The 26,357-nt window shown below is 39.9% G+C and overlaps 1 protein-coding gene across 1 annotated transcript; it reads left to right on the forward strand.

Moving 5' to 3' along the window:
* Positions 1-1,021: 1,021 nt before the first annotated feature.
* Positions 1,022-26,300, forward strand: METTL21C (methyltransferase 21C, AARS1 lysine). Its single transcript, XM_062580311.1, has 6 exons — positions 1,022-1,153; positions 17,781-17,896; positions 21,146-21,306; positions 22,412-22,554; positions 25,513-25,630; positions 25,884-26,300. Exons 1-6 carry the CDS (start codon positions 1,022-1,024, stop codon positions 26,276-26,278), a joined length of 1,065 nt encoding a protein of 354 aa, XP_062436295.1. The 3' UTR covers positions 26,279-26,300.
* Positions 26,301-26,357: the final 57 nt, after the last annotated feature.

Genomic DNA, 26,357 nt, shown 5'->3' on the forward strand with positions numbered 1-26,357 from the left:
TATATATAAAGGCTTTTTAAATTAGGAGAGTTCATGTACACACACGTGTGTGTACACATTTCAAACTAAACTTAATTTCATGTGTGCAGACAGGAGCGTTGACCAGGACAGTGAGGCTGTGATACATACTAAGTGCATTGGAAGAGAGAAACAGATTCATTTGGACACTTTCAAGATCCATCTATAATCAATAGATGTAGACTTGGGAAGAGTTGCACCTTCTAATAGAAGTAAACACCAACAGCTTCTTTTAAGAGGAGAAGTAATCTCTCTTATGGAGAATGGAGAACCCCCTAAATGCATACACAGTTTAGTAAACAGCTACTTATCAGGCCATATTTAATTGAAGAAGAGATTGCATTCTAGTACATCAGGTCTCAAGGATTTTGCTGCCGGGGACCGTGGTTAAATGTAAGCCCTTAAGCACTTCTATAGCTTGAGCATGTCATACATTACTTGATGCTGAGAGCTAAACGCGCTCAAGTGATATGCCACGTGAGTGCCACCATGAACTTTACTGAAATAAAATTCTAGGTGTCAGACTGGTGAAATAAAATTATTGAATTCACTGCATTTTAGCAGGCTTAATTTTTACAGTAAACTTCACCCTAATGGGATGATGCTTTCATTTCACCCCAAAAGAGTCCCATTATGCTAGGCTGTTTTGAATCAAAGAGTTTATACAGCATGTATATGAAATTCTGGAATTCAAAGGATGTATCACCATGCTATTTTCCTCCCCTGCATCGGAAGGATGAGACAAAAATCCCTGCTTTCAGGGGGCATCTGCAGCTGCATGAAGCAAAAGGATGTTCAACAGCCTTCTTGCTGCAAAGACGAGGCATATTTGTTCAGGAAGGCCCCTAACATTACTGTGATGTTTCCCTAACATTTTCTAGAGTAAGGGAGGGAGTGCTTTTGTATTTCAGATGCCTGGGGGTTAAAGAGCAAAATATCTGAGATACACAGGGGCAAATAATTATCCTGCTGTAGTAATTAACATTGCCCTAGGGCTAAAGAGATGGAGAAAGGGTATAAGAATCAGTTCCTGTTGACAGAGTTGCAGCAACGAAGCAGCAGAGATCTCTTACAAACTAAACGAGCAAGGGAGCGGCCCCAGCATCTGACTACATGCACAACAGCCATTCAGAAGGTAACATACACATATTTGCAAGTGCTTAGTATTGCCCATGCATTTTCCATGCATAAAATCTGTGATTTCTAGCACCAGAAACGCCTCTCTTAGAACCGTATGGGCCTTTAGCCCTTGCTTTGTGCTTCCAGGACCCCTTTTTAAAGATACATCTGTGAAGACTTAAAAGATTTTTTTGAAATGCTTTTATAGAGTAGTATATGGTATCACATAGCTCCATGAATATGCTCAATACAGTTTCCATACCTTGGTTTATAGCTACCACAGCTCAGAGGTGGAACAGGAGCCTTTACTCTGACAAAGAGCACAAGGAGGGGTGCCTAATTTGTAATTTAGCTGTTGTAAAGAGCTGGGGCTAGGCAGATTGCATGCACTACCTAGGCACCAGCTTCCTATGCGTGTGGAGCCCAGGAAGCTTAAGTTTCCTTGAGGTAAGAGCCACAGCTACGAATTATTGCAGGGGATTGCCCTCCTGGTATATAACACAACTGCTCTTTTTTTTTTCCCCCAATCTAGTGCCTAAGTGCAATAGCATCTCAGCCTGTTGTATGCTTTTTGTTTATAGATGATGCATAGTAAGTTGTTTTAAGTTGGGTTTTGTTGGACTGATTTCAGCGTCTGACATGCTGGTTGTCTCCAGCCCTTGGTTCATGTGCAGTGTGAGGTTCACATGGCCCTCCAGCCTTGCAACCTCGTGGGCATAGAGATGGGAAAAATTAAAACCAGAGCCAGCTGGGGAATTGAGTGTACTATTATCTTCAGCAACACTTGCTCCTGTATTGTGAATGGAAAAATTGCTATACTGAGTACTTTACAGGCAAACAGACATGGTCCTCATCCTGGTAAACTCAACAGTAGACTTGAATCAATAAGAGAAAATATTTGATAGTAGAAGCATGAAAATGAATAATGCAGTTAGTTACCTACTACCTACTACTACTACTTAGAAATCTCAGACTGGTTTTCTAAGGCCAAGTTGCATTATAGATGCGATAAGCAGTGCAGTTGGGCACCTATTATGTGTTTTTAAGTTAAATTTTGACTATTTCCTGGTCATGTCATGACTTTCCAAGACTGACACCTCTGTTCAGCGTAGAGAACTGATCAGGGTGCCTGAATTCTCAAACTACCTGACACAGGTGCCTGGATTAGGTGATGTGTTTCTCTCCATGTATTCTCTCTTCTCCATGAAAAGCTTCAGTCCAGCAGTCCAGGACAAAAAGCATCCCAAGTTATTCACTAATCTCTTGAACTAGAAGTGCAGTATGAGTCAGGAGAACCAATAAGGAATGTCATCAGAGGTCTAAATGTAGGTCTTTAAAACAGAAGAGGACAAACACTCTTATTTCTGTGAAAGAAGTTATAAAACTCTGCCATTTCTGTGCCAATAGACTTTTCTAGCCAAGAAATATGAAAATTGTGTTGGACATATGCCAGGAAAAGGGGGAGAATGGGGAAAAAATGGGTGAGAGAGATGACAACTCCTCTATTGCTCTCTATGAACAATGTTAATGTGATGGACTTGGCTGTTCCTGAATCCAATTGGAGAAGGGGCAGCTGCAGCACTACTGCAGAAGATAAATTAGGCACTCAAAACACAGCTGTCATTTCCAGTAGGTGAGTACTCCATTGAACTGGTTTAAACGAGTCAGCTGCAGGACTCCTTTTGCAGGATTGAAGCGTACCTGCCAGTACAAGGTTGGGCCCAGTGGCACTTGCAAACCCAATAGGAGTCTCTCTCACCTGCTTTGCTGTGAGGGTTAGAGAGCTCGGTCGTGTTGCAGCCAGCAAGTGTCATGTTAGATAAATGCTGGGAGAAGAATGGGAAGGTAGATAGAGCAGCAGGGAGCAAAACCTGCTTGCACTGGCTGCGAGCAGTCCACCAACTCATGTGGTTGGATGGAGCAGATGCACTTTTTGATGTAGTGGTGGACAAGCAGATGGGTGCTACACTGTCGAGCTCCCCTTCAGCTCCATCCTGCTGCTCTAACCCTGCCGATAGAAAATCCCCTCAACTTCCGGTGCTCAGCACACACTGCAGCGAACCAGCTCAGATGTCTGTGCCCTCTGTGCCCTCATGAACCCCAGAGGGTTTAGTAGGTCAAGTCTAGGATCGTGTGATTGAAATTGTACTGCTTAATGCAGGATAGCCTAAGGATTCATTCAACACTGAGCCTCAGCTAATTAGGCACTGAAGACAGCAGGCCAGAAATATCTTGTCTGGCTCTGGGTGACATGGCTGGAGATCAGGACCAGAAAAAACTCACCTGTCCTGCTTCTGCATTCAAGTCATCTTGGCAGCTGCTCACCTAGTGCATGCTGCTAAATTTGTGTTAGCCTGCTCAAAAAGCCATGCAGGTGTCTCTTCACCTGAACCCAGGCTTATCTGCTCAGGGGTAACAGAGGGAGGACTGTACAGGACTTTCTCAATGCTTTTCTGTCAGTTTTATGCTGCCAAACAGCCTATAGCTTTGTCTTGAGCTCCTGTCATTGCTTCTTCCAATTAATCACTGAACCAGGTGCTCACTGCACATCACTTGACTTCACATCCACATTCAGCAAAATTCAGTTCTTCTGGAACCAAGACCAGAGAGCAGGAGGGTTGTAGCCTCATCAGTCCCATTGCTAAGGGGAACACAACACAAGCTGGACCCAGCCTTTCCTTCTGTTCTGTACTGCTTTTGATCAAATATACAGAACCCAAATTATAATAAAAGGACCTTTCTGGAACCACGTGATCCAAGTCATTCCAATGTTTCCAATAATTTAATAATAAGAACTGATATTTTTAATGGAAAATAAGAATGAATATGACATTTGTATTCAGCAATACAGATCAAAGCAATGGAACAATCACAGAAGCTGTTTTATTAAACAGCCATCAACCCCATGTTGTAATCAGTACTAAATCATTATTTCCTAATGTAACAGGTGGTTTCTGATTTTTTCCCCTTTCTGGATTAGGCAGGTTCTTGCCATTACACTATCTTTGTGATTTCTAACTTGGCTTCTGCAGTGAAATAAAAAGCCAGTCCTCACTTTGCAAACATGTGGTCATACTTCTTAAATGATGCTTAGAATATCAAGGCTGTAATTTAAGTTGCTGATCACAAACTGCCCAAGTCATTTTTCTTTCAGGCTATTGCCTTGCACTGAAGTGGAGATTTGCCTTACAATTTGTTGGACCATCTGGGATAGCTGTAACTGTCAGGAAGAGTGATTAGCAAACACTGGCAAGTTATTCTCTAAAATAATGTGTCACTATCAGTCACTGGTGAATTTAAATAAAAGAAATAAGTATTACAAATAGCAAGCTTAGCTGTATACATGCCTTTCCTCTGCTGTTGGAGCAGAGATGTTCCTCATGCTATATTTGAAGTGCAGCAGTGCATTTTAATACTTAGTAAGATCTAAGTACATTCCTAAAGCAGTACTTGTGCAGAAATTCTTCACTTGAACTTAAGCTGTATTTGTTTTGCCAATCATTAAAAAAAAAAAGGAAGGTAGAATTTGTTTTGAGGGACTTTCATGCTACTTTAGCTATTTCCAGTTTAGTCTGATAGCTCGAGCTGTTGCCTTCCTAGTCACAAACAGCAGCTGTGTTAAAGGAGCTGTGTTAGAACGCTCAAAAAGTTGTATTAGTGTTGCTCTTTGAAAATCACCCTCTGGTGATTTTCATAGGGCTATGACTAACATGTCCAAAGTCCTGCTGTCAGTAGAGCAGCAGAGAAATGTCTTTCAAAGCAGCCAAAGCACAAACCAGTGATAGTTTTTTATACAGGAGAAGGGTTCTACATGGCAGATGCCACAGAGACTGGCCTTACATGAGTCTTTTTGCTTTTACAGTTGTACTGCAGCGTGTCTAACCTATTAGATGGTCTCTTTTAGAAAAGAACATTTAGCAGTTGAGTGTTGAAGGAGAGGGGGTGAAATGGTAGAAATAATGAATGTGCCTAAGGGGAGTTGACAAGAGGGAGTGGAGGCAACCTAACCCTCATTAGCAACATCTTAAACCACTGAAAGAGAATGTCCTTTCTCAGGTTTCCTGCACAGATGCTGGAGATAATTCTGACTCTATAAAACTTTGCTGGATTTAGCACTGTTTGCAGTATCTCATTCCAAGTTTGAAGAGTGAGTACATTCTTGTCCGGTCTTCAGTGTTACGTTTTGGAAAAAAACATGCTAAAGTAAAGATTCCTTCCATGTCCTCTGTAGGTATAGATGTCTGTAGCAGTGGGTGATATATATATGCTTTTCAGTTTAGCAATAGACTACAGTTTTGAAATTTAGTGGAGATGGGAGAAGAATAGGGTATCTGTCTGCCTCTGCTATTTGCTCTGTTTAAATTAACATTTTCAACATAGTATTACTAAGAAACACAGTTTAATTCAGAGAGTACTCAACACTTTCCCCCTATAAAACTGTTGGCTCATAAGAGATTGGAACTACTTCTTGTCATGTCAGTCTCAGGCTAGTAAGGTACCAAGTGGTATGGTATGGCTGCCAGTAACCCCAGCTCGTGCTACAGTTGGTTTTGGTCATCAAAGTGATTCCATATGTTTTTTCAATTTAATCCTGTTGATTAAATAGAATTTGGAACACACTTAATTGGTGTGCTGTAACTGAGTGATGTGACTTGGAGAGCTTTCGGTGTCCCAGCTCTTATGGTTTTGTTAGTGAGATAGCTCTGTTTTGCAGTCAGGCTTACATCTTCTCTTAAAATTCAGATGTCCTAGCTCCTATTGTAATCAGTGGAGATCTGGCTGATAAAATCAAGGGAGCCTAGAGAGTGATTCAGATGCCATGCCAACAGAGATGGTCATTGGTTCCCTTAACATTGGCTGCTAAAGTTACTTGATATTCCAGGGTAGATGAGACATCTACACATGGCTAGCAGATATGACACAACACTTAGAGGAAATCCACATCCTTTTGGTGCAGCAACAGGGGATGCCAGCTGGGATTCTCCGCAACACCAAAAATAGCATTAAGACACCTGCTTATAGGCAACTGAATCCTGTCTTTAGAAAGATGAGTAGTTTCTAGCTTCATTGGTTATATAGAATATATCCCCATGGACAAGCATGAACCTAACTCCTGTGTAGACATCTGAATTTACATTTTCTCACCTGGAACAATATCTCCCTCCCATGGGATTAAGTGGTCTAAATACAGGCAGCCTGTACCTGGGTACCCTGTCTGGACTCCAGCTGCCACTCTGGAGTGAAGGAAGGGTGTGGGTCTCCCAACTGTGCTGCACCTCCTTCGTCAGTCCTGCACAAATATTTTGGACCTGTCAAGGTGTATCAGAGGGCATTAGGCACCTATATTTAGGGCAGTGAAACCTGTCTCTAGTGTCTTGGTGGTGGATTACAGAACACTTGCAGTACGCTCAGTGTTGGTAACAGTCTGAATTTCCTTGGGAAAGGGCAAGCCAAAGTCTTTATTGATTTTGTTCAGAAGTTTTTTGCCATGTCTGCTGGCTGTGGGGGGTTTTGACTTCCAGCTCATCAGTATGAATTCTCCATGCTGATTCTGTGTTATGAAAAGCATATTAGAGGCTGACACTGAGGTTTCAATTTTCTATCATGCAGCTCTCCGATATGGTGATCCTGTTAAAGTAATATAAGCTGTGCTCTCTTTCGCTAATAGTGTCAAATACGGATCTCCCAAATCTTTCCTATTAGTTAGATCTCTGTTGCCCTGTTTTTGTAGTTGCACTGCCAGCCTAATCCTCTATCTATTGTACAAGTTTGTGATCTGATTAAACTTGCTTCTAAAAGACCATTGCTGAATAAATTATGCTGAACTGTGAGCTGTACTTCATTTTGAGCTGCACCTTTCCATGTAACTGTACTAACTCCGGGTATCTGGAATATAATTTGTGATCAGAGTGCCATTCTGTTTGCTACTTGTACTGAAGACTCCTCCATTGGCCACCCTGGCTCTAGTAACAATGTGCATATTAACTAGGGAGCTATCTCAGGACTTCTTTTCAATTAATCAGGAAAGAGTTATGAATTCCATATTGAATTCCAGTGGCTTGAAATGCTTTTTTGTTACCAGCCTTGGCTTTGTGCAGAGTGGCATCATGTGCACTAACAGTCTGAATAATTCCATTAACATTTAGCATTGAAGTACATAGGCATTTTCTACTGGCCTTTTCAGGCGAGAATGAACGTTAGCTTCTCTGCACAGTGTCAAAGGGCTAAGGACAGCAGGCAGGGAGAGAAATCTTGACCTGAACTGGAGCCGTGACAGGAAGGGGTAAGCTAAAGAACATAACAGGAAGCATCCCTAACTGGAGGAGATAAGCATGAATGTTTCACCATATTAACTGTTGTTTGCAGTATCGTCTCTGAATTTCAGCGAGATTCACTTGGAGAATATCCAAAGACTCATATAAGAAAAGAGTATAAATATTCTTAAACACTTCTGTTTGTGAGCATGTCTTTCCGTTATGAGATAGTAATTCACTTAGTTCTGATCTCTTATTTTATCTCCCTGAGCAGGTGTAAGGGTAACAAGCTCGCTTCCAATAAGCTCTTAATGCCATGTTGCCGTTTCATGTCAGGTGAGGGATAAAAGGAAATCTTGGTGCTGAGATGATGAATGCTTTCCACTGTCAGTTCCAAACACAATCATGTGAGCAGCACAGGAGAGTAAAGACCACAACTAAAGTCAGGCTGATTTGGGTAAACTTGTTATTTGAGAAACCTAAATCCCACCCCAGCTGTTTCAAAAATGGAAGGTTTAAATTAACCGGTCACACAGTCACAGACAATAAACAGCTCAAGTATTTTTGTATTTTCAGATAAATCTGAACTTATCTTCTGTCTCACTAAAATAATCTTTTAAAGGGATAAATTCTGCTCCCCATTAGCCACCTTTTAACCTCGGCTCCCCACATATAAGCCAAGGAGTCCATGGAATGAAAATTCAGATGTGTCACTGGAGGAAAAAACAAACAAACAAACAAAAAAAGTGCAAACCAGGAGAGTCAGAGCAACTACAGAAACACTCTGCATTACAGAACAGTCAATTGCCTTTCCCTTGTACTCATTTTTGTTAAACCAGATCACAAGGTATCATTGGTTGGAGATGAAAGAAATAGCAACTGCTTTAGACACAGAATCTTTTATTTGGTGTTTCATAAACTATTTATAGCTATAGTAAGATTCTTGTTAAGTACTCCCTTCCCCTTCTGGTTGTAGAAACATGATCAGGGACAGAAGGGTTTATACACAGACTGCACAAGGATACGGACGCCTCCAAAGCCCAAGATACAAGTCCACATCGTCCTCACTCCCTCGCTGTCTTCAGTTTCTCTCCAATACTGAACTGTCTGTGCTCAGCACATACTTGACTTCTAGCAGGATGACTGTGTTCACAGTAGTAATATTGAATTTCTTTGTTAGTGAAGCTTAAATATAGGCTTTGCAAAAGAAAACACCATATATTATCGTGAGGCCAATCGGGGTGTTTCCTGAAAAGCATACGGTTCTCCCAGTCAGTGCAAATTATCAACAAATGCTTAAAAGAGGCACTGCCCACAGAGGGCAGAAACAAGTCATTCCCATCTCTAGCCTGGGAGCTGGCAGAGAAGAGCAGTGTGGGAACACGACCGACCGTGCTCCTCCTTCACCGTGCTCCTCCTTCCTCACCAGTGGCTGTTTAGCATTGCAGGATCCAGTCTGCAGGGACTGAAAGAAGCATGACAAGTGTTTTTGCAATACTTCACTCAGCACACGGCATGAACATGCTGCCTTCTTCTCACACGCCTGGGCTAGGATTAAAGTGTTCAGTAAGGTGCAGGCATGCCTGGTTGCTCTCTGCCTCCTGAGACCAGCAGATATGGGAGGAAGCATCAGGCTTCCAGCAACAGCTTTACTGACAGGGACGTGCAGAGTCCAGCACTGACCACGTTAAAGTCTGAGTGATAGATGAGCAGTTCCCTCAAGCAACTCCATCCCTGCAACTGAACAACAGGAGACTGCGGTGATTGCTGTGTGGGGCATGTATACAGCCATCTTAAGTTAACATACTGGATATATATATATGGGCTGTATGTTAATACACTGGATACACCTATAGTAATTATTTTTTTAAAAATAATATATTTAAAAGCAACTATTACCACATAGGGTTACAAGTACACATTTTGTAATAACTTGGGCCATATTAATTACAGCTCTGGATACATCTTTCACTTGAAAAGAACACTACTTACTCTTCTGTTTCTTTTTCCTTTTGGCTAGATCTGTTTTTAGACAGATTTTGCTGATGATTGAATTGCTAATGACTGAACTGAGGTGACTGTCTGGAATCTATGAAATGTTAAATCAAGGCAGTGACTGCTATAACGCCCAGTGAGTATCAGACCTAGCTCTCCCTCTTCCTTTCACACAGACCCTTCAGATCCCTCCCTGCCCTGGTCTGTGACTCTCAAATCTCTCATACCCTCAGCCCTGTCTCAGCTCTTGGGGTCCCGCAGCACCTCTCATGCAACTACCAGAGCCTGGAAACCTCTGTTCAAAACAACATGGCTCTGCAGACGAGCTATGAACCACTTGCTAAATCCGTGTACATCCACTTATCAGAGTCTATGAGATTTAATTTAGTTTGCTTGATGGGCTTTGGTTTAAAAAAATACATTATTATAAAATAGTCTATTCAATTGCAAAGCCCAGTTCTTGTAGTCTATTAATTTGTAAGGCTCAGTTCTTGTTTATTTATTTTTAAAATCTTTATAGCTTGCAGTTGATGCAGGGAAAAAAATGTTCAACTTATGTGACACTACCACTAATCACGTTCTTCAGAAGAGCTAAACTGCAGAACAGGTGATAACCAAAACCAAAATAAGGCCGTTACTCTTCTAATGCAATTTCAAACCTTGTGAGATTATTGCATAGGAAACACTTGGTATATAGCATCCACAGTAACCGTTTCCACTGGAAATGGCTAGAGAGGATACATTTGTAATACATTTCAGTATTTGAGCAGGAAGGGAAAGAGAAACAACATAAGAGGATCCGATGATGTAAGTGCACACGGTGGTCTTATGGAGATGCATGTATAAAAATTTCCTATTAGAAAGTTCATTAGTGCAGTGACACAAGAGAGGATCACGCTCCTCAAAACAGGCAGGTTTGTCCTGCCGCATGCGCAGCATTCCCGTACATCCTAACGCTGCTGTGAAGAAAGGCAGCTTGCCTGCCAACTCTAACAGGTTTGCAAACAAGCTGCTTCAGAGCTGTGGACAGAGAGGATGAGTAAGAAAAACAAAAATGGATTTGTAACACCAGATGTAATTGCCTGAGATTGCTACTGCTGTAGTGCTGGAATATCTGTCCTATGCTCTGTAGCAGGATACAGTTACTACTGACACCCATTTCACTTGGTAATTTCTTACACTGCATATCCACCTCTCAACATCTGTCTGCACTGAAATGCTACAGTGATGTTCAGTAGACAGCTTTTACAAATACTCTTTTCCCAAGTAGGCTGGTACACTCACTTAAAAAAGAAATAGGTCAGGTTCTCTATGTAGGCAAATGTGACTGCAGGTTGTCTGAATACCTAGTTGCTTGGTGGTTTTTTTTTGTTGTTGTTGTTGTTGTTGGGTTTTTTTGTTTGTTTTTTTTTTTTTTTCATTTCCCAATTCCAGCTGCAGATGAGAACATAGTTAGATTCAAATAAATGGCACTTTCCTAGAAGGTGGTGCCTCTTGGTTTCTCCATGAAGGGACACGCTGCAGTGCTACTCACGGCGAGGTAGAGCACTCCCCTCGCCGGGGCTTGCTTCCCCTTCCCTCGCAGCGAGCCATGATTCAGCCGCAAGGGGCTCTCGCCGGCTCCCCTGGCCCGGAGCAGCTCCCGGTTCTAAGAATAAATTTGCAATCACGGCTGCAGAGTATTGCACACAGAGCCATGTGCTGCCCTCCAACTTCCCACCCCATCAACTTCCGTAGCTGCTGGGAGGGTGAGAAAAGGGGGGCAAGCGGGAACAAGCTAAGATTGCCTTAACGCTCCAAACAGAGGGCAGACTTTTCTCGGCTGCTGGAATGTCAGTTCCTCGGGAAGCAGACACCGGAGGAGAATTTTTAAAGGTTGCATTAGAGCGTTTAGCGAGCTCTTCCCAACCCCACTCCTGTCAGCTGGGGGTGCAGCTGGGGGGACTCAAATGTACTGAATGGTTTTGAGTCATCAATCAGTGGGCATAGCTACAATACCACTTAGCTGTATTTTTGCTTTGTTTTTTCCTTAGAGTTTTCTGTGACCTCTCTAAGCAAAACTCACCTAATCACTGAAGCGGTATGTGAACAATGTGAATGGAAAGTGATCTCTGAAGAGCTTTCCATCCGCCGAGAAAATGGAGTCCGCATTGTTAGACCTGAGCCATCGCTATTTAGTTTGGGACTGCTTCAGCCTCAGAGGGGAGCATGCAAACAGTACATTTGTTGGGCCTAAAACCGGCTTAAAACTCATGAAGCAATCCACTTTCTTTTGGGTGGTGCTTGTAGGGAACACTTTTAGCTTTGCAATAGTAGTCATCCCAAAATACCTTTTCCAAATAACCTTACAAAAGCTGCCAGACAAGGCTTTCATAGCTTTAAGTATTAGTGGTACTTTCCAGATAACGTAATTCTGCTTTCTCTGGGCCATTCCTAACATTATACACATGCTGCACTACTGCAGAGGGAACATGACAAGAAAAGGTTGCCAAGATCATCTAAATCCCTGAAGCCACGCTCCTGGGACGTTTTTCTTCTCACCTCTGTAAATGATAGGTGAAGCTCGGCAAATATAGTACAATTCAAATGTTCTTCTGATAACAAATGCCCCCAGTCTCCTAATTCCCTTCCCTTCAAACAGTCAAACTTTGGTTTATATCCCCAAAAGGCAACCAAACTCAATTTGTGCTTCTGTAGACCAAAAAAGGAACTATCTCTGCAGTCCTAAAGAAATCAGGAAAGGCACCTTGCCCGAAGGCCCCTCTCTATTGAGCTAGGAAGAGCCTGACTATAGTTTCTGATTGACAAAGAAAGAAAGTTTGTTAAATACTAGTTTTTAATCTTTCTGGGCTTTCATAGAGCAAAGTCAACATCCTGTTCCTGCTTAAGAGACAGCCATAGAGCTAAGTTTGTGAAACAGATGCACAGCAACATACAACATGGAAGTCGTCACTGAATTTACAACCCATTTAAAGGTCTGCACAACAGCTACAAAGAAATGATGATAGATCTGGGAGCTTGATAGATTTTCTAAAATAAACATTAATATCGACTCAAGATTAAATTCTGCGATTCTTACTTGTGCAGAGCTTCTGGTGCTGCAAGTGGTACAGGATGACATAATGACCAAGACAGTAAGGGAAGTGCTGACAAGGTGCTCGCAGCAATTTGCTTTTGACTTTAAAACATATTGCACACAGATGTTTGTTATATTTCTTGTACACTGAGGAAGTCCACGTGAAACTGAGGCTTCGAGCTATCCCTTTTGTACCAAAATGCACTATACAGATGCAAAAAAAGTATAGTAAGAAATCTTAAATTCATTGCCACCCAGGACAAAAATTTTCACTCCCGTTTCACTAATATCATCAGGCTGGATTAATCCAGGCACAGAACTGCTATAGAATTGCATACATGATAAATTGAGACTTCAAGGTTAGGTTTGTTAAAAAAAAAAAAAAAAAAAAAAAAAAAAACATTACTTTAAGGTATCTGCCAAGTCGACAGTGACTTCCATATTCCATCTGATGTTTTTTTAATAGTGTCAAGTTACTTCTAATAATAATCTGCAGTCTAATCTCTAAATACCTAAATCCTGTTGCAAAAACTAATTGCTTGATTGTAATGTTGCTTGAGCTTCTCATTAGTTGTTCTTCTGAAATTATTTAAAATGCAGTTTTTAATCTTCCTTCTAAAGAAACACTAGATTTTTCACAAGGAAAGGAGAAGGAGATCCGAGGAAGACATTTTGCATGCATATTGTTAACCGGATCTTGCATACTTGTTACTCAGTGATTTAGTCATCTGTTACCACAATAAATTTCTCCATGACTTCAGCAGCTCTGCCTGAACAAGAATTTGCAGAATTTAATCCTAGGTAAATATTATTACAACAGAGTATGACTAAGCCTCTCACAAAAAAGGCTGTAAAAAAGCCCTCCCAGTTTCATCTCTGTATGATGTTAACTACAGTCAATGAAGTATTTAACGTTGTGAATGGTGTGCTCATCATAAGATGAGCTAGCTTCAGTTATTCATTTCTGCATATAATAACCAGTCCTACAACGAAAAGTTAAGGTTGCTGTAAAACTTCCTGTGCAGTAAATTAAGACTGTCACAGCCTTTGCTCTATAAAAAGCTTCACGGAGTTAGTTCAAGATCCCTTTCCTTGCTATAAGGAAAAAATAGCAGATGGCACTGAGTCCTTCTCTGAGTAACCAGCTGAGAAAGAGCATAGGGAAACTGAAAGGTAAGACAATATCCTGCGGCAGGGTAGAGCGCTCCTTAGTGAAGCGTTAAAATTATTCCCGAGCCTGAGGGAGTTCAGATCTAAATAGAAGGTTCAACCTTAACGACTTCTTTCCCCAGGGAGCCATGAATCTCCAAACAGGCTGGGCTTAGGGTGAATAAATAGATGTAAAAGAGGTGGCACTAAAGGACAAAAGCTATTGCTATAAGAACAGTGTCACCCAAACACAGAGGAGGTACCAGGACAAGGACTAAGGAACAAGACAATTCAAATAGTCCCTTGAAAGCAGGTACCTGTGCTAGATGTTGCGTCCCCCTCCTTTTCCCTCTCCATGGTGCCTTCACTGCCTCCTCAGTGCACTTTTATTGCTTTGATCAACCTCCTCATGATCTGGAATTAGTTTGCGTAACAGGTCCCTGCTATCTAGGAAGGTCTACTGGATTTTGATAAAAATGGATTAGGAGGCAATTTCAGGAGTGGTTGAGGCAGGAGAACATAACAACTTTCAACAGGGACCGATGCCAAGCAGGTACAGGCTGGTGCAGGGGATCCTCTCACTGGTGCCAATATCCATAGCGTTTGCTTACGCCCAAAGTGGGCTCTAAAGCTGGGAGATACTCTCAGCAGAAGTGGCTGAGCCAGTTTATGAGGGGTTTGTTAATGCCCCTCTGTCAGTGACCATTCCCACCACGGCAAAGTCATACGCAAGAGACTGCTCTCCCAATAAGATCAGCATTTTTATATGCACGTTAGGCAGATTATATGGTTATTTATGCAAGCTACCATGGGAAGAACTGGCCAATCCACACAAAAGCAAGTTCCCAAAGCAGTTGATTCTTGAGTGCTGTATTTAAGCATCTAGCAATCAAGGGAGATGGAAGGTGGCAGGATTTCTAACAGGGCCTAGAGTAACAGGGCCTCCAATATCTAGGTCAAGAATTCAGACAAATGCTTGAAATTATATTTCTTCAGAACTCTACTGCAATCAAAAGAAACATATTGAGAGCCTTTAAATAAGCCATATCCATCCATCCCCAATAAGGAAGCCACCCACCTCAGCTAAGTGAGTGAAAGAAGGCCTGTACCAAGGAAAAAACCTTTTCACTTTAAAAACAACGAGCTTGGTTTGGGGGTCACACTCTGACACCAATTAGGAAGGCTAGTAGTATTTATCTTTAAGCATTGGTGACTGTAAGCTGGAGATTCATCCCATAGCTGTAGGAATGGAAAAGCAACACTGAAGATACTAACTTGGCACAAATTTCACCTTACAGAGGTTTAACTTCAACAATCAGTGCAGGCCCTGTCAACACTATGTTCAAAACATTTAGCTGGCTGCTGATGGCAGCAAAGAAGTCCGGCAATCTGGAGAATGCAAACATGCTTTCTACATCCAGAAAAGTTCAACAGGTCCCTACAGCAATAAAGAACAGAACCTGCTCTAGACCGGGGAGGCCATCTTCTCCTCGTCAGTCGTTCAACAGGCCACCAAACCGGACCAGCAAATCTTGCAGGAGATCTGAGACCCTGAATGTTTAAATCAAAGACTTGAGTCACACGCTGCAAGCAAGAGATAGACTTTGAACTCCTACGGTGACGTAGGCTGGCTTCTCACGTGCTCAGAGAAGGCCTGACTAAGATTTTCATACCTATTCTTCATAACCTTCTAATTAAGGTCTTAAGGGATTTTACACCTTGCTTCCATTTTACATTTAACTTGTTACTATTAACAGTAGAGGTACTTTTGTTTTAAATTTACATCAATTCTAATCTATGATATAGGAAAATTAAATATAGTTCTAATCTGCCTATATCCTAAGGGAGATACTGCTGCTGAACTTGGTGAGAGGCAGAGCTGCGAAGATGACTACTTCTCACTTTCCTGGTAGTTTGATAGCAGTGAAAAAGAAAAGAAAAAAAATAGATCAACTAGGCTATGTGTAACCAGAATTAAAAAAAAAAAAAAAAAAAGTCACACACCCCCACACAATAAATTAAATACATTCTAAAAATATTTGAAGGTTAGATTTATGTTGTCATATTCAGCAGCCAGTTGCATTTTCTTTTCCACAAATGGTCCAGCTAGAAAATTTTACTTGAAGGTTTACAGAAACAGAAAAAGCAGACTAAATAATTCAAACATTTGTGGAACTGAATGTTCAGTTAATAGCTGTAAAAAGCCCTTTTACATCTAGAATGGACGTGCTCTGCTTCCAGCCTGTCTATTCACAGAAGTCTGGAGAAATTTGTAATTCCATAGAGCTATGCATCCGGCCAGTACTCATTTTCCATGTCAACCAAGAAAAGCTTGGGGATGGACTGCAAAACAAAAAGCATTTGTAGAAGTTATACAGAGAATATATTTTAACACAGCTGTATTTCAGAACATCAGTGTTGCTTCCTTTATATTTTGTAAAAGAATAAAGAAATTGTATCTAAATTATTTTCAAATAAGGTGCAACATAGTTCCTACAATTACTATCCTTTTTATTGCTTAAACAACATATACCATGTGGTCAGGTCCTCTGCTTTGATTGAAAGAAAATAATTATGTTTAGCATCAATGATGTTGCCAAAGCTCAGACAGAACTTTAGCAATATTTAACAATAGTATTAGTCTGAGCTACATTCATCCCCAGTGATAAATCCAAAAAGTATGACAGCCTGGAACATGTCTGCTGAAAAGATCATGCTAAGAAAAGAAAAAAGAAAAAAGAAAAAAGAAAAAAGAAAAAAGAAAAAAGAAAAAAGAAAAAAGAAAAAAGAAAAAAGAAAAAAGAAAAAAGAAAAAAGAAAAAAGAAAGAGAGAAAAAAAGATAAAAAAAGAGAAAAAAAATGAAAAAAAAAAGATGAAAAAAGAAAAAGAGAAAAAAGAAAAGAAAAAAAAAGGAGAGGAAAAAGGAGGAACTGGGACAATCATTCATACAGCAACGTGTCTACCCTGTTCTTTCTAACACTGGCCCCAGTCCTAGCTCAGGGACCGCTTGTTCGACTGCTTGTGAAATCAGGCGGGTCTGTGAAACGCTTAAGGAACACGAGCAGTGTTTAAGACATGAACCTAATACAGCAATATTTTAATATTTGGTTCCAAGTATCAAAAAAGGGTCTTTCAAACATTGCATTTTGGAGAAGGAAGAAAAGGGTGCGGATTTGAATGAGAACCCAAAGGTTTCATGTACTTGGTATGACTACTAGAGACGCCCAGTGGCTAATGCGGGAAATACTCAGCAGTAACGAGAGGAAGAAAAGGCTTCTTTTCCATCTTTCTGGAAGAGGCACTACCAGGGTTTAAATGTTGTGCATCCAAAAGTACAAATACTTACAGAGTTAAAACCTACTCTTTACCCACTCTTGTTTCTACTGTCAAACTTCAGTTGCTCATTAGAGTTTAGTACACCCCCGTACTAATTAAAACTTTCAAAGTTATCTTTAAAGTTTTCTAACTAGTTCAATTTCTTTTTAAATAATCCTTTTCTTTTAAGAAAAAAAAAGGAGAGGACAGAAGGGCAGCAAATTGGTTAATGCACGTAATTCTCAAATTCTTAAAATGCATGAAGAATGCTCATTTTGTTTTAGCTCCAATTTCTCTAATATCCATTAGTGCTTTAAAGTGCGTAAGTAATCGGATTTGCAGGCGGGAGCGTGATCACGGTGCAAGCACGGTCTCACTTAGTAGACAGTCGCCCAGCTCCTCCAGGCAGGGCCTGCACCCGAGACCACGGGAAAGCCGGCATTTCCTCGGCCCCTTCGTGGCCGGGGCGGTTCCCAGAGCCTTCCCCGCCGACGGATCAGAGGGGCGAGCAAGAGCTGACCTTTCCCTGCCAGGAGGCTCTTCAGGGCCCCATGAACTTTCCTCCGAGTTTGGGCTCCCGCCAAGTGGCCACACACGTTATTTACGTGCTAGTTTGCCCACGTTAAGCAGCTCGCTGGGGTCAGGGCTGCAGACAGTAATATGAAGACAGGGAACAGTTAATCTTCCAAAAACGGCGTGAGTGATTAGAAGAATCCGAGATTTTATTTCTGAGGTTGGTACACTTGGGACTTCAAAGTCCAAGAGCAGTTTCATTCCATATTGCAAATGTGAAAGAGTTTAGTGTAACATAGTAAGTTCTTAGAGCGCTGCCTGGTAATGCTACTCTAAATAGACTGCAATCCTACTGGCTGGAGCGGAGAATTATCCCGTCCAGGTGCATGCCTGTATAAAAACCTTTGGAGCGTGCATCCTCCTGCAGGGAATTTCCAGTGCCCTCCGTCACAACAGGTAACTACCCAATTGTTCGACTAACACTGTTTGTCTTTTCTATTAACTAACAAAAGAAATCCCTTTATCTGAATTCTTAGATTTCAAGTTACCTGAATTAGCCAATGAATTTAAGTATACCTAATTACTGAGGGACAGCAATGTTTACTAAGGAGCAACTGTTGTTGCTATTTTTCGGATTCAGATGCATTTACCTTGTGGAATCAAGCATCATATAGCTTTAATATAGTGATTTTCCTAGCACTAACATTTTCTTTTTTCCTAGCATTTATATTCATACATATATATATATATATTATATATATTATAATACATATTTAGATAAATACATGTATATGTATTTTTACTTAGTGCATGAGAACAGAAGCAAATCGCACGAGCTCTAAGAACCAGTCGTGTTTGTGTATAGCATGCTGAGCCCTGACACGCAAGGGACACGCTGCGACTGAATTTCCCATGCAAGCAAATGGAAGTGGCTTTTGTCCAAATAATTCAGCCCGAACCAGACTACGCCATGCAGCTTTGCGTGAAGTTGACTTAACACACTTCAGCAGAGAAGTGTTTACAACCGAGGGTCAAGTGACACAGCACTGCCCACTAACCTACCTTTTTTTTTTTTTTAATCCCCTGGCATGCAGCTAGATTTGAAAAGCTCTTCCCAAACAACAGATTTGGGAAGATTTGAGGCAAAAAGTTGATTCCTGCAGAGGTTCCCATCTAACCTTAAGGCTTATAATCTTACAATTCTCTCTTCAGTATTTCATCGCCTTACTGATTACATGTGACATTGTCTAAGAAAAAATTTTGTGAAATACTCTCTCTTCTTAGATTCAAAAGAAATCAAAAATGATTTAAGTTTTAAGATTATTAGTGAAGTTAATACTAGCTTAAAAACCTTGGAAACCACAGAACTCAGATAATCATTTCCCTACAGGATTACTTTGCAAAAATATCAGCTGCTAACATACAGAAAGAGCCAACGTTTTCTAAGGCAACAGCTTTTGATTGCGCTATTAAAAAAAAAAAATCAAAATGCTTTTAGAGGTTAACATTTTCATTACAATATTCCAATACGTACCAGAATAATGTCAAAATAGTAAAGAAAAAAAAGCAAAAAAAAGCAGTATTTATGATTCTGACAGCACAGAAACATCTTTGCCATATTAGAAATGGCGTATATAATAATGAAAACACTGCTTACTTGCAACTAGCTTACTCAGTAGTGACTTATGTCTGTAGCCATAAGGCACCATCGTAAAACAAAAATGTGCATCACTATGACACGCTAATATGCTCGAATTCTCAAAGACTGAATTCGTCCTGCAGTACCTAGAAGGCCGAGCCCACTGTATTAGTGATGTACAAATGCTGAGTGAAAACTGTCTTTACCATCCAAAATTTCCCATCTAGGAACTGAGGAAACTGAAGGATACGAAGATCATACCAGTCTCCTCACAGCATCAGTGTAACCAGTGCAGGTGTTTTTCAGACCTGACCATTTTAAAAGGCTTTTAATAAAAACAGGCTGTCTTTCTGAATATTTAAGCAGACCTTCCTTTAGAAGACCTTAAAGGGAAGGCATAAAAAATTTACTTTGAAAATGTAACATGGCTAATTTAAATTAGAAATCAATGTCTGCACTGAATGAATAACAACAGTGTATTTTATGATCAAACGATTATATTAGGTATTTTTCTGACAGTATAAAATAATACACCACAAGTCCATAACGGTCCTTAACAAATTTCAATTTACTAGAGCTGGTTTCTATGATATTTTGTGGTGTTCACTGCGGTACACAGCTGGCTGAAATTTTGACCTACTGCAGCGAGAATTTAAGCATGAAAAAAAAAAGACAGTAAGGATTACTTTCCACTGATTCTGACAAGTCTAATAGTCTACTCATTTAACAAGCCTTTCTGGTTTCTACATAAAAGGGTACTGGATAACGCGAAGTTTCCATCTGCTTGCTTTCTTCAAGATTAGGCTTTCACTTAAATAGAGGTGATGTCAGGCTACAAGAATCTCATCATAGTAAAAAAGCCTTTGAAAATGTAGTTCTTTGCATAATTAAACAGAAAAATTTCAGAATTGCTGCAGCGTGATGTTCAGTAAAGTTTTGCCTTAAAAACTTAAAGCACACGGTATAAAACTGCTGTGCCGTAATCATGAACGCGTGTGGGGCTGCACAGCACGCTTGGTGCGTTCGAGCACAAATCCTGCCCTTGCCAATAAACAGAGGAGCAATAGGGAATATATCAGGTATCAGTAAAACTGCAATAGTGTCAATATCATGTGTGCAAATAAATCACCCGCACAAGTCAGCAGTTACTAAGCTCTTTCGAAAACTACCTCCAGGCATTGCTTCATCTCCCGGACTCTGCCAAACCTCCTCCCCTTGTAGTCAGGGTGTCTACGGAGCAGCCTCCCGTGGCATGATGCAACCCAAGTTATACACCACCGTCGGCAGGGTATAGGGCTGGACAGGTTATACAGTCGTGCACTCGCGAGAATAAACAGAATTAAGGACAATTACAGATAAAAACTGAGCACCACTGTCCTAGCGTGACGGTAAGTGGGGAGGGTGAACTGGTACAGCCTTTGGCCAGAGGAAGTCAGAACCAGGGCTTTTCTTTATTTATATTTTTATACACAAACACACACATACATATATACACACACTTATAGGCAGACACTATTAACAAAAAAAAAAAAAAAAGAAAAAAAAACTTTTGTTAATCAAAACGTTTCCCTGGCGTGTTTCTCCGCAGCCCCTGGGGTTAGATCCAGTCCCACTCCTGCTGTTCCTGCTTGTTAGCTGGCATCAAGCCACCTCCTGCTATGGCGGGCGCTGCCCATGCATGCAAAACATGCGCTGTGACATGCACTGGTCTAAGTCTAAGCAAGCAAGAAAAGCTCAGGACCCCCAAACCGCTGGCTGAAATTCCTTCCCGACTGCAATCTGTGTACTCTGCAGCTCACTACATTGCAGAGCAATGCAGAGAACAGGCAGGTGTCGTGTAGAAAAAGGCAAAGAAGTGAAGGCAGTGGCATAACAAGAGAAAAAAAGCAATCACAGCTATTTCCAGAGGTTTAGGGAGGTTGCCTCTTATCATGGCTTCCTGTGCCTTCGAACCATCAATAATAATAATAATAAATTCTCACTTTTTTTTCCCTCCTTACAATCATGTCTCATGCAAATAGTGTCCTTAAACTTTTTTAACGTTATTTTTTCCCCTTCCATTTCAGCTCTCTTGCTATGATCTCCACACAGCAGCCACCATTCCCCAACAAAATTCAAAGAGTAATGGACTGCCAAACTGAAGAAGAAACCTGTGAAGAACAATATGACTCTGAAAACTGCACTCACAGCTCCGAGCGTGCATCATCAACAGCAGAATCCAACTCAGGTTTAATCCAGTTTAAATACTGCAATTGCTGTGACACGCTAGTATTTTATACTTATTCCTGAGTTCACAAATACTAAGTTTTCTTTTTGGTGATTTCTATTTTTCCATCATTTCCTCATGTTTTTATTACCAGATCAAATTAAAGAAGTATGCCACCTTCTAATTAAGATACGTGTTTAAAGGTATCCTTTTATTTAGGTATCTAAGCATTATTTCTCAACTACAATCAGATATACAATTACAGTAGGTAATGATTAGGCTGGCACTGTTGTAGTATTACGAATTGCAGCACAGGCTAAACTGCTCAGATACCTATCCAAAAGCCTAGGCTAACATCAAGTAAAAGCTGTGAGCCAGAGCTAAATTAACTCATATTCTGATACAGTGATACATCACACAAGCTGAAATGTCAATTTTTTCTTTTGTTTTGTGGAGGAAAGGAAGATAACGATGAAGAGGTTCGTAACTACCTCCAGTTATAAGCCCCAGAATATTTGCATGGAATCAATTCCTGTTGCTGTTCTGCCCAGAATGCTACACTACATTTCAAAGTTTCTAAGAAGCTACAGTAAGATATCATACTAATATTAAGGATTTGCAAACCCTGGTCATAGATAACAAATTCAAAATACAGAGAAACATTTTCCAATATCACATGGGAAACCCAAAATTTTCAGTGGAATAAATTTCCCACAAATTAAAACCATAGTGCACCTACACGGTATACCATGGCATAGGATAAACTATGGTATACCCTGAACTAAGACAACTTGGGTCTGAAAGTCTTAGAGCCTTATTAGCAGAATTATATATTTCAATTAGCAGAAAGGCTTAAAAGGCTTACTATAATCTGTAAATTGTCCATGGAAACAGTCATAGTGGCAGGAAAGGGCCACTGCTCCTTTCCCTGCCTGGGCAGCCAGGCTGTCCACCTTGAACAGCAACTCCTCTTGGGGCCGATGACCTGCCAGCTTTCCTGGTGACCGTTCCTATGTTCTATATTCACAAAGCACATAGATAGCTATATTTTTAACCTTTTAACAAGTCACACAATGAAACACACGTGTTCACGCATATTAAAACAATTTCATCTTTTCTCCCACAGACTCCCCAGTGACTCTTAAAATACTACAGAACTGGGCTCCCAAAGTTTCCCACTACTTCGATAAAGAACACTATACTTACGCAGGCCACCAGATCGTCATTCAGGAATCTATAGAACACTTTGGAGCAGTGGTATGGCCTGGGGTAAGTATTCAATAAGGCATATAGAAAGCTGACACAACAGAAAAGTAAGTCACAGCAATGGTGTACAAATATTGAAGAACTTTTTTTAGACAATACTTCCGACAGAGGTTTCCCCATGTACTGATGCTGATTTGACAGTTTGTGCCAAAAAGGTATCAGTTAAAAAAATTCTTAAAACCAAATGAAATGCCCTTCTCCACTTAAAGGCCTAAAAAAACCCTCCATCTTGCTATTTGCTAAACATGTAAACTGAATTCAGACATTAAAAAAAAAAAAAAAAAAAAAAAAAAAAAAAAAAAAGGAAAACCAGGCAGAAGGGTTCAACTTCTGTGCCTCCAATCAGTCACTGTTGAACACAACCAGGAATAGGAAAAAAAAGGTAAAAGACAAAAAAGATTAAATAGGAGTTTAAAAAACAAACAAGTTACGCTTCTTTAAAAGAACAAGTTGGAAGAATTCTAGTGAAGAATGTGCAACCAGACCAGCCTCCTCTGTTCCATTTTCACTTTGGAAAATTATTACCAATGAACATTATTGTGAGAATTACATCAGACTCTGAAGGAGTCAAATATTCTTTAATTGTACTGGGAAGGAGGAAACTGAACACCAGGTCCATCTGATGATGCTCTGAAAACGTCTATACAAAACAAAATACAAAGTGTTTAAATGAGAGTATACAGGATACTCCTCAGAATTTTGTGAATGTTTTGTTTTGTGCAGAGGAAAAGCAAAAAATGGGTAGTTGCAACAGGGATTCTTAACTTGCTTTTCCCAATGCTGTGGAGCAAGATAGAAACTCTTTAATAATATTACTAAAACATTACTGCAGGTGTACCACATCCAAGAATAGAGACGGGGCAGATGAAGAACAGTACACACTTCAGGCACTTGGCCCTTCTGACAGTCCTTAAAAACTGTTACGTACCAACAGCAAGCTGCATAGAACCTCATGTGGTTACATCCATGCTCTTATGCTTATTTACTAGAACACCTGCTAATACAGAAAAATCAGAAAAGCCTAGCACCATCCAATAAACCTGCTTTCCAATAATTTTTATTTGTCCATAATCTGTTAAATTTATCATGACTAGACAAAGGATATCTATTTATTGTAAGAATAGTAAATTTATCGAGGATTTTTATACTATAAAAAAATCCATGACTACTAAGTTCCTTGTTCATCCTGATGTTCAGAGATTTTGTATTCCTTTCCCCTCCCTCCTCCCCTCTCAGTTTGTAAAAAAAAAAAATTGTGCCAGGAGCCAAAGCAATGACAGAAAGAGACTTTTATTATGAAAGAGAGAATTGGTGAACATTGTCTCAGAAAGGAGAAGATCACGTGCTGGTCTTGCATATTTTGCCCTGTGAAAAACATGTAACTGGGACTACTTTCCTTGCTAGATGAGACTGTGAATACCGTGAAACAAATTTCAGGTATACTTACAGAATGTTTTCTTCTATCATTTTATTTCACAGTTTCTATGTACAGAGTTTCCATATGAAAGCAACAGAATAGTGACAGCTATGTGATCCATCCATCCACCCGTAGTCAGTTTGTTAGTGGATAGATCTTGCTCATCAGCCAATTTTATGCATAAAATTCTACAGATAAGACCACTCTAACCTGACAGCTCAAGAAACCTTAAAAACAACTTTAAGTTAAAAAGGTGGGGAGGGAGGGAAACAGTTTTGATATTTTCAGAGCTTAAGATAAACTCAGAAAGGAATTTTCATAATGTAGCATCAGACTTCTAATCTGAAGATTTAAACCAAGATCTGGGCCAATTCAGTGTTGGGAATTTATATGCCTGAAGATAGGTATCTAACTAAACAGACAGAGATTGCAAATTCTCCAGTATATTAACTATTTTGACATCACTGAAGACATTTACAGTCTTTATATGGAAAACTGTACTTGCCAATAGGTCTTTTCCAGTCCTTTTTTCTCCAATTTGTAAAAAACACAATTTTACGTGGACACAAAAAACACTTTTGAGGGAGAAGCTCAAATGATGGAGACAAAAAAAAAAAAAGCACTTCAGAATTTTTCAGATCCAGAATATTTACTGAAAAAGTTTTTCAGAAAAAAAAAATCTACAGAAAATAGACTATTTCAAAACAATGAAGAAAAAGTGGTGAAACAGCATTTTATTCTGAAGTGTCAGATGGTCAGTTCTCAAATTAAACAGGTGCCAGAATGCAGACAGTAAATGTTTCCAAGAAAGCCTAGAGGGTGCACAATGGGACGGTGATTCATTAGCTGTCAGCTTTCTTAGAGCAGGTGCTCAGCGCTGCACTAGGAGAAGCACAGGAGTTAAAACAGCAACAGTACAACAATTCTTGAGAAGCAAAAGCGGGAATGCAGTTTCTCCAGCATCTGTTTATAAACAGCAGCTAATTTATGTTCTACTGATAAGATCTTTATAAAGAATTGATAAGTACTTCTCCTTTTTCTTTACACTATGGCAAAAATTTATGAATTTTATTCTGTTACCCATAGACAGGTGTCAAGTACCTTAATATCTTGGTAAATACCAAGTTAACACTTTTTTCAAACATATTTTAACACCTCCTGCCAAAATCTGTTTCCAAAAGGTCTCTGCTGAACCCTGAACCTGTTATGAATAATAAATCATAACACTGCTTTTTGCATATCATTGCACCTCATTTGCTGTGTTGCCTGTGTATAGCTCATATCCAAACACCATTTATCTTGTCAGATGAATCAAGTAGTGTATAGAAAAATATAGCAAATCCATATCCCACAAAACCTAAACAACAAAAAGAAAAGCTCTTTAAAAAGAAAGATTTACCCCCTCCCAAAAATACACCTCATTTCTTCCCATATGATGGTTTCATGTTAGTCCTCAGCATTTTCCACTGTATTAAAAAGTATTAAATTAATTTTTATGCAACTTATGCAATTGATACCTCACTGAGTATGTGTTAACTTTTTAGGCTCTGGCGTTATCTCAGTATCTGGAATCAAATCAAGAACGATTCAACCTCAAAGACAAAAAGGTGTTGGAAATTGGTGCTGGAACAGGCTTGGTTTCTATTGTGGCCTGCATCTTGGGTTAGTAAATTCCTTTTTAATTTCTTGTGAAAAAATACCTAGATCCACTAATGCCATTTTAAGACAGTAAAGCAACAGCTGAAACTAAGACTTGGTTTGCTGTTAGTTTTTAACATGGAAGTTATTGTAAAATACATTTCTGTTAAGAAAGTAACTACCCTAATTATTGATGGGACAGAAAAGCAGCAGAAAGTTATGTATGTTCCTACATCCACACACCTATGAATTAAAACTAGCTCATTTTTTTCTTTAGGTGCTTATGTTACAGCTACAGATTTGCCTGAAGTTCTTGAAAATCTCTCATTTAATATTTCAAAAAATACACGAAACATGAATACGCACAAACCTGAAGTGAGAAAACTGGTATGGGGAGAAGACCTGAATGAAGACTTTCCTCTATCAACTTACCATTATGATTTCATTCTCGCAACTGATGTTGTATACCATCACACAGCTCTGGAACCCCTGCTAGCAACAATGGCATATTTTTGTCAGCCAGGGACAGTATTATTATGGGCAAATAAATTCAGATTCAGTACAGACTATGAGTTTTTGGAAAAAGTTTGCAATATATTTGACACAACCATTCTAGCAGAATTTCCAGAATCAAATATCAAGCTGCTAAAAGCCACAATGAAAAAAAGTTGAAGAGAAAACAAGCACCAATTTTGACTTAATGGCAGTACCTTGAATTTTAGAATGTTTTATAGCATTATAATGCATTCTA

The sequence above is a fragment of the Rhea pennata genome, chromosome 1, assembly GCF_028389875.1.
Source record: "Rhea pennata isolate bPtePen1 chromosome 1, bPtePen1.pri, whole genome shotgun sequence".
Lineage (NCBI taxonomy): Eukaryota > Metazoa > Chordata > Aves > Rheiformes > Rheidae > Rhea > Rhea pennata.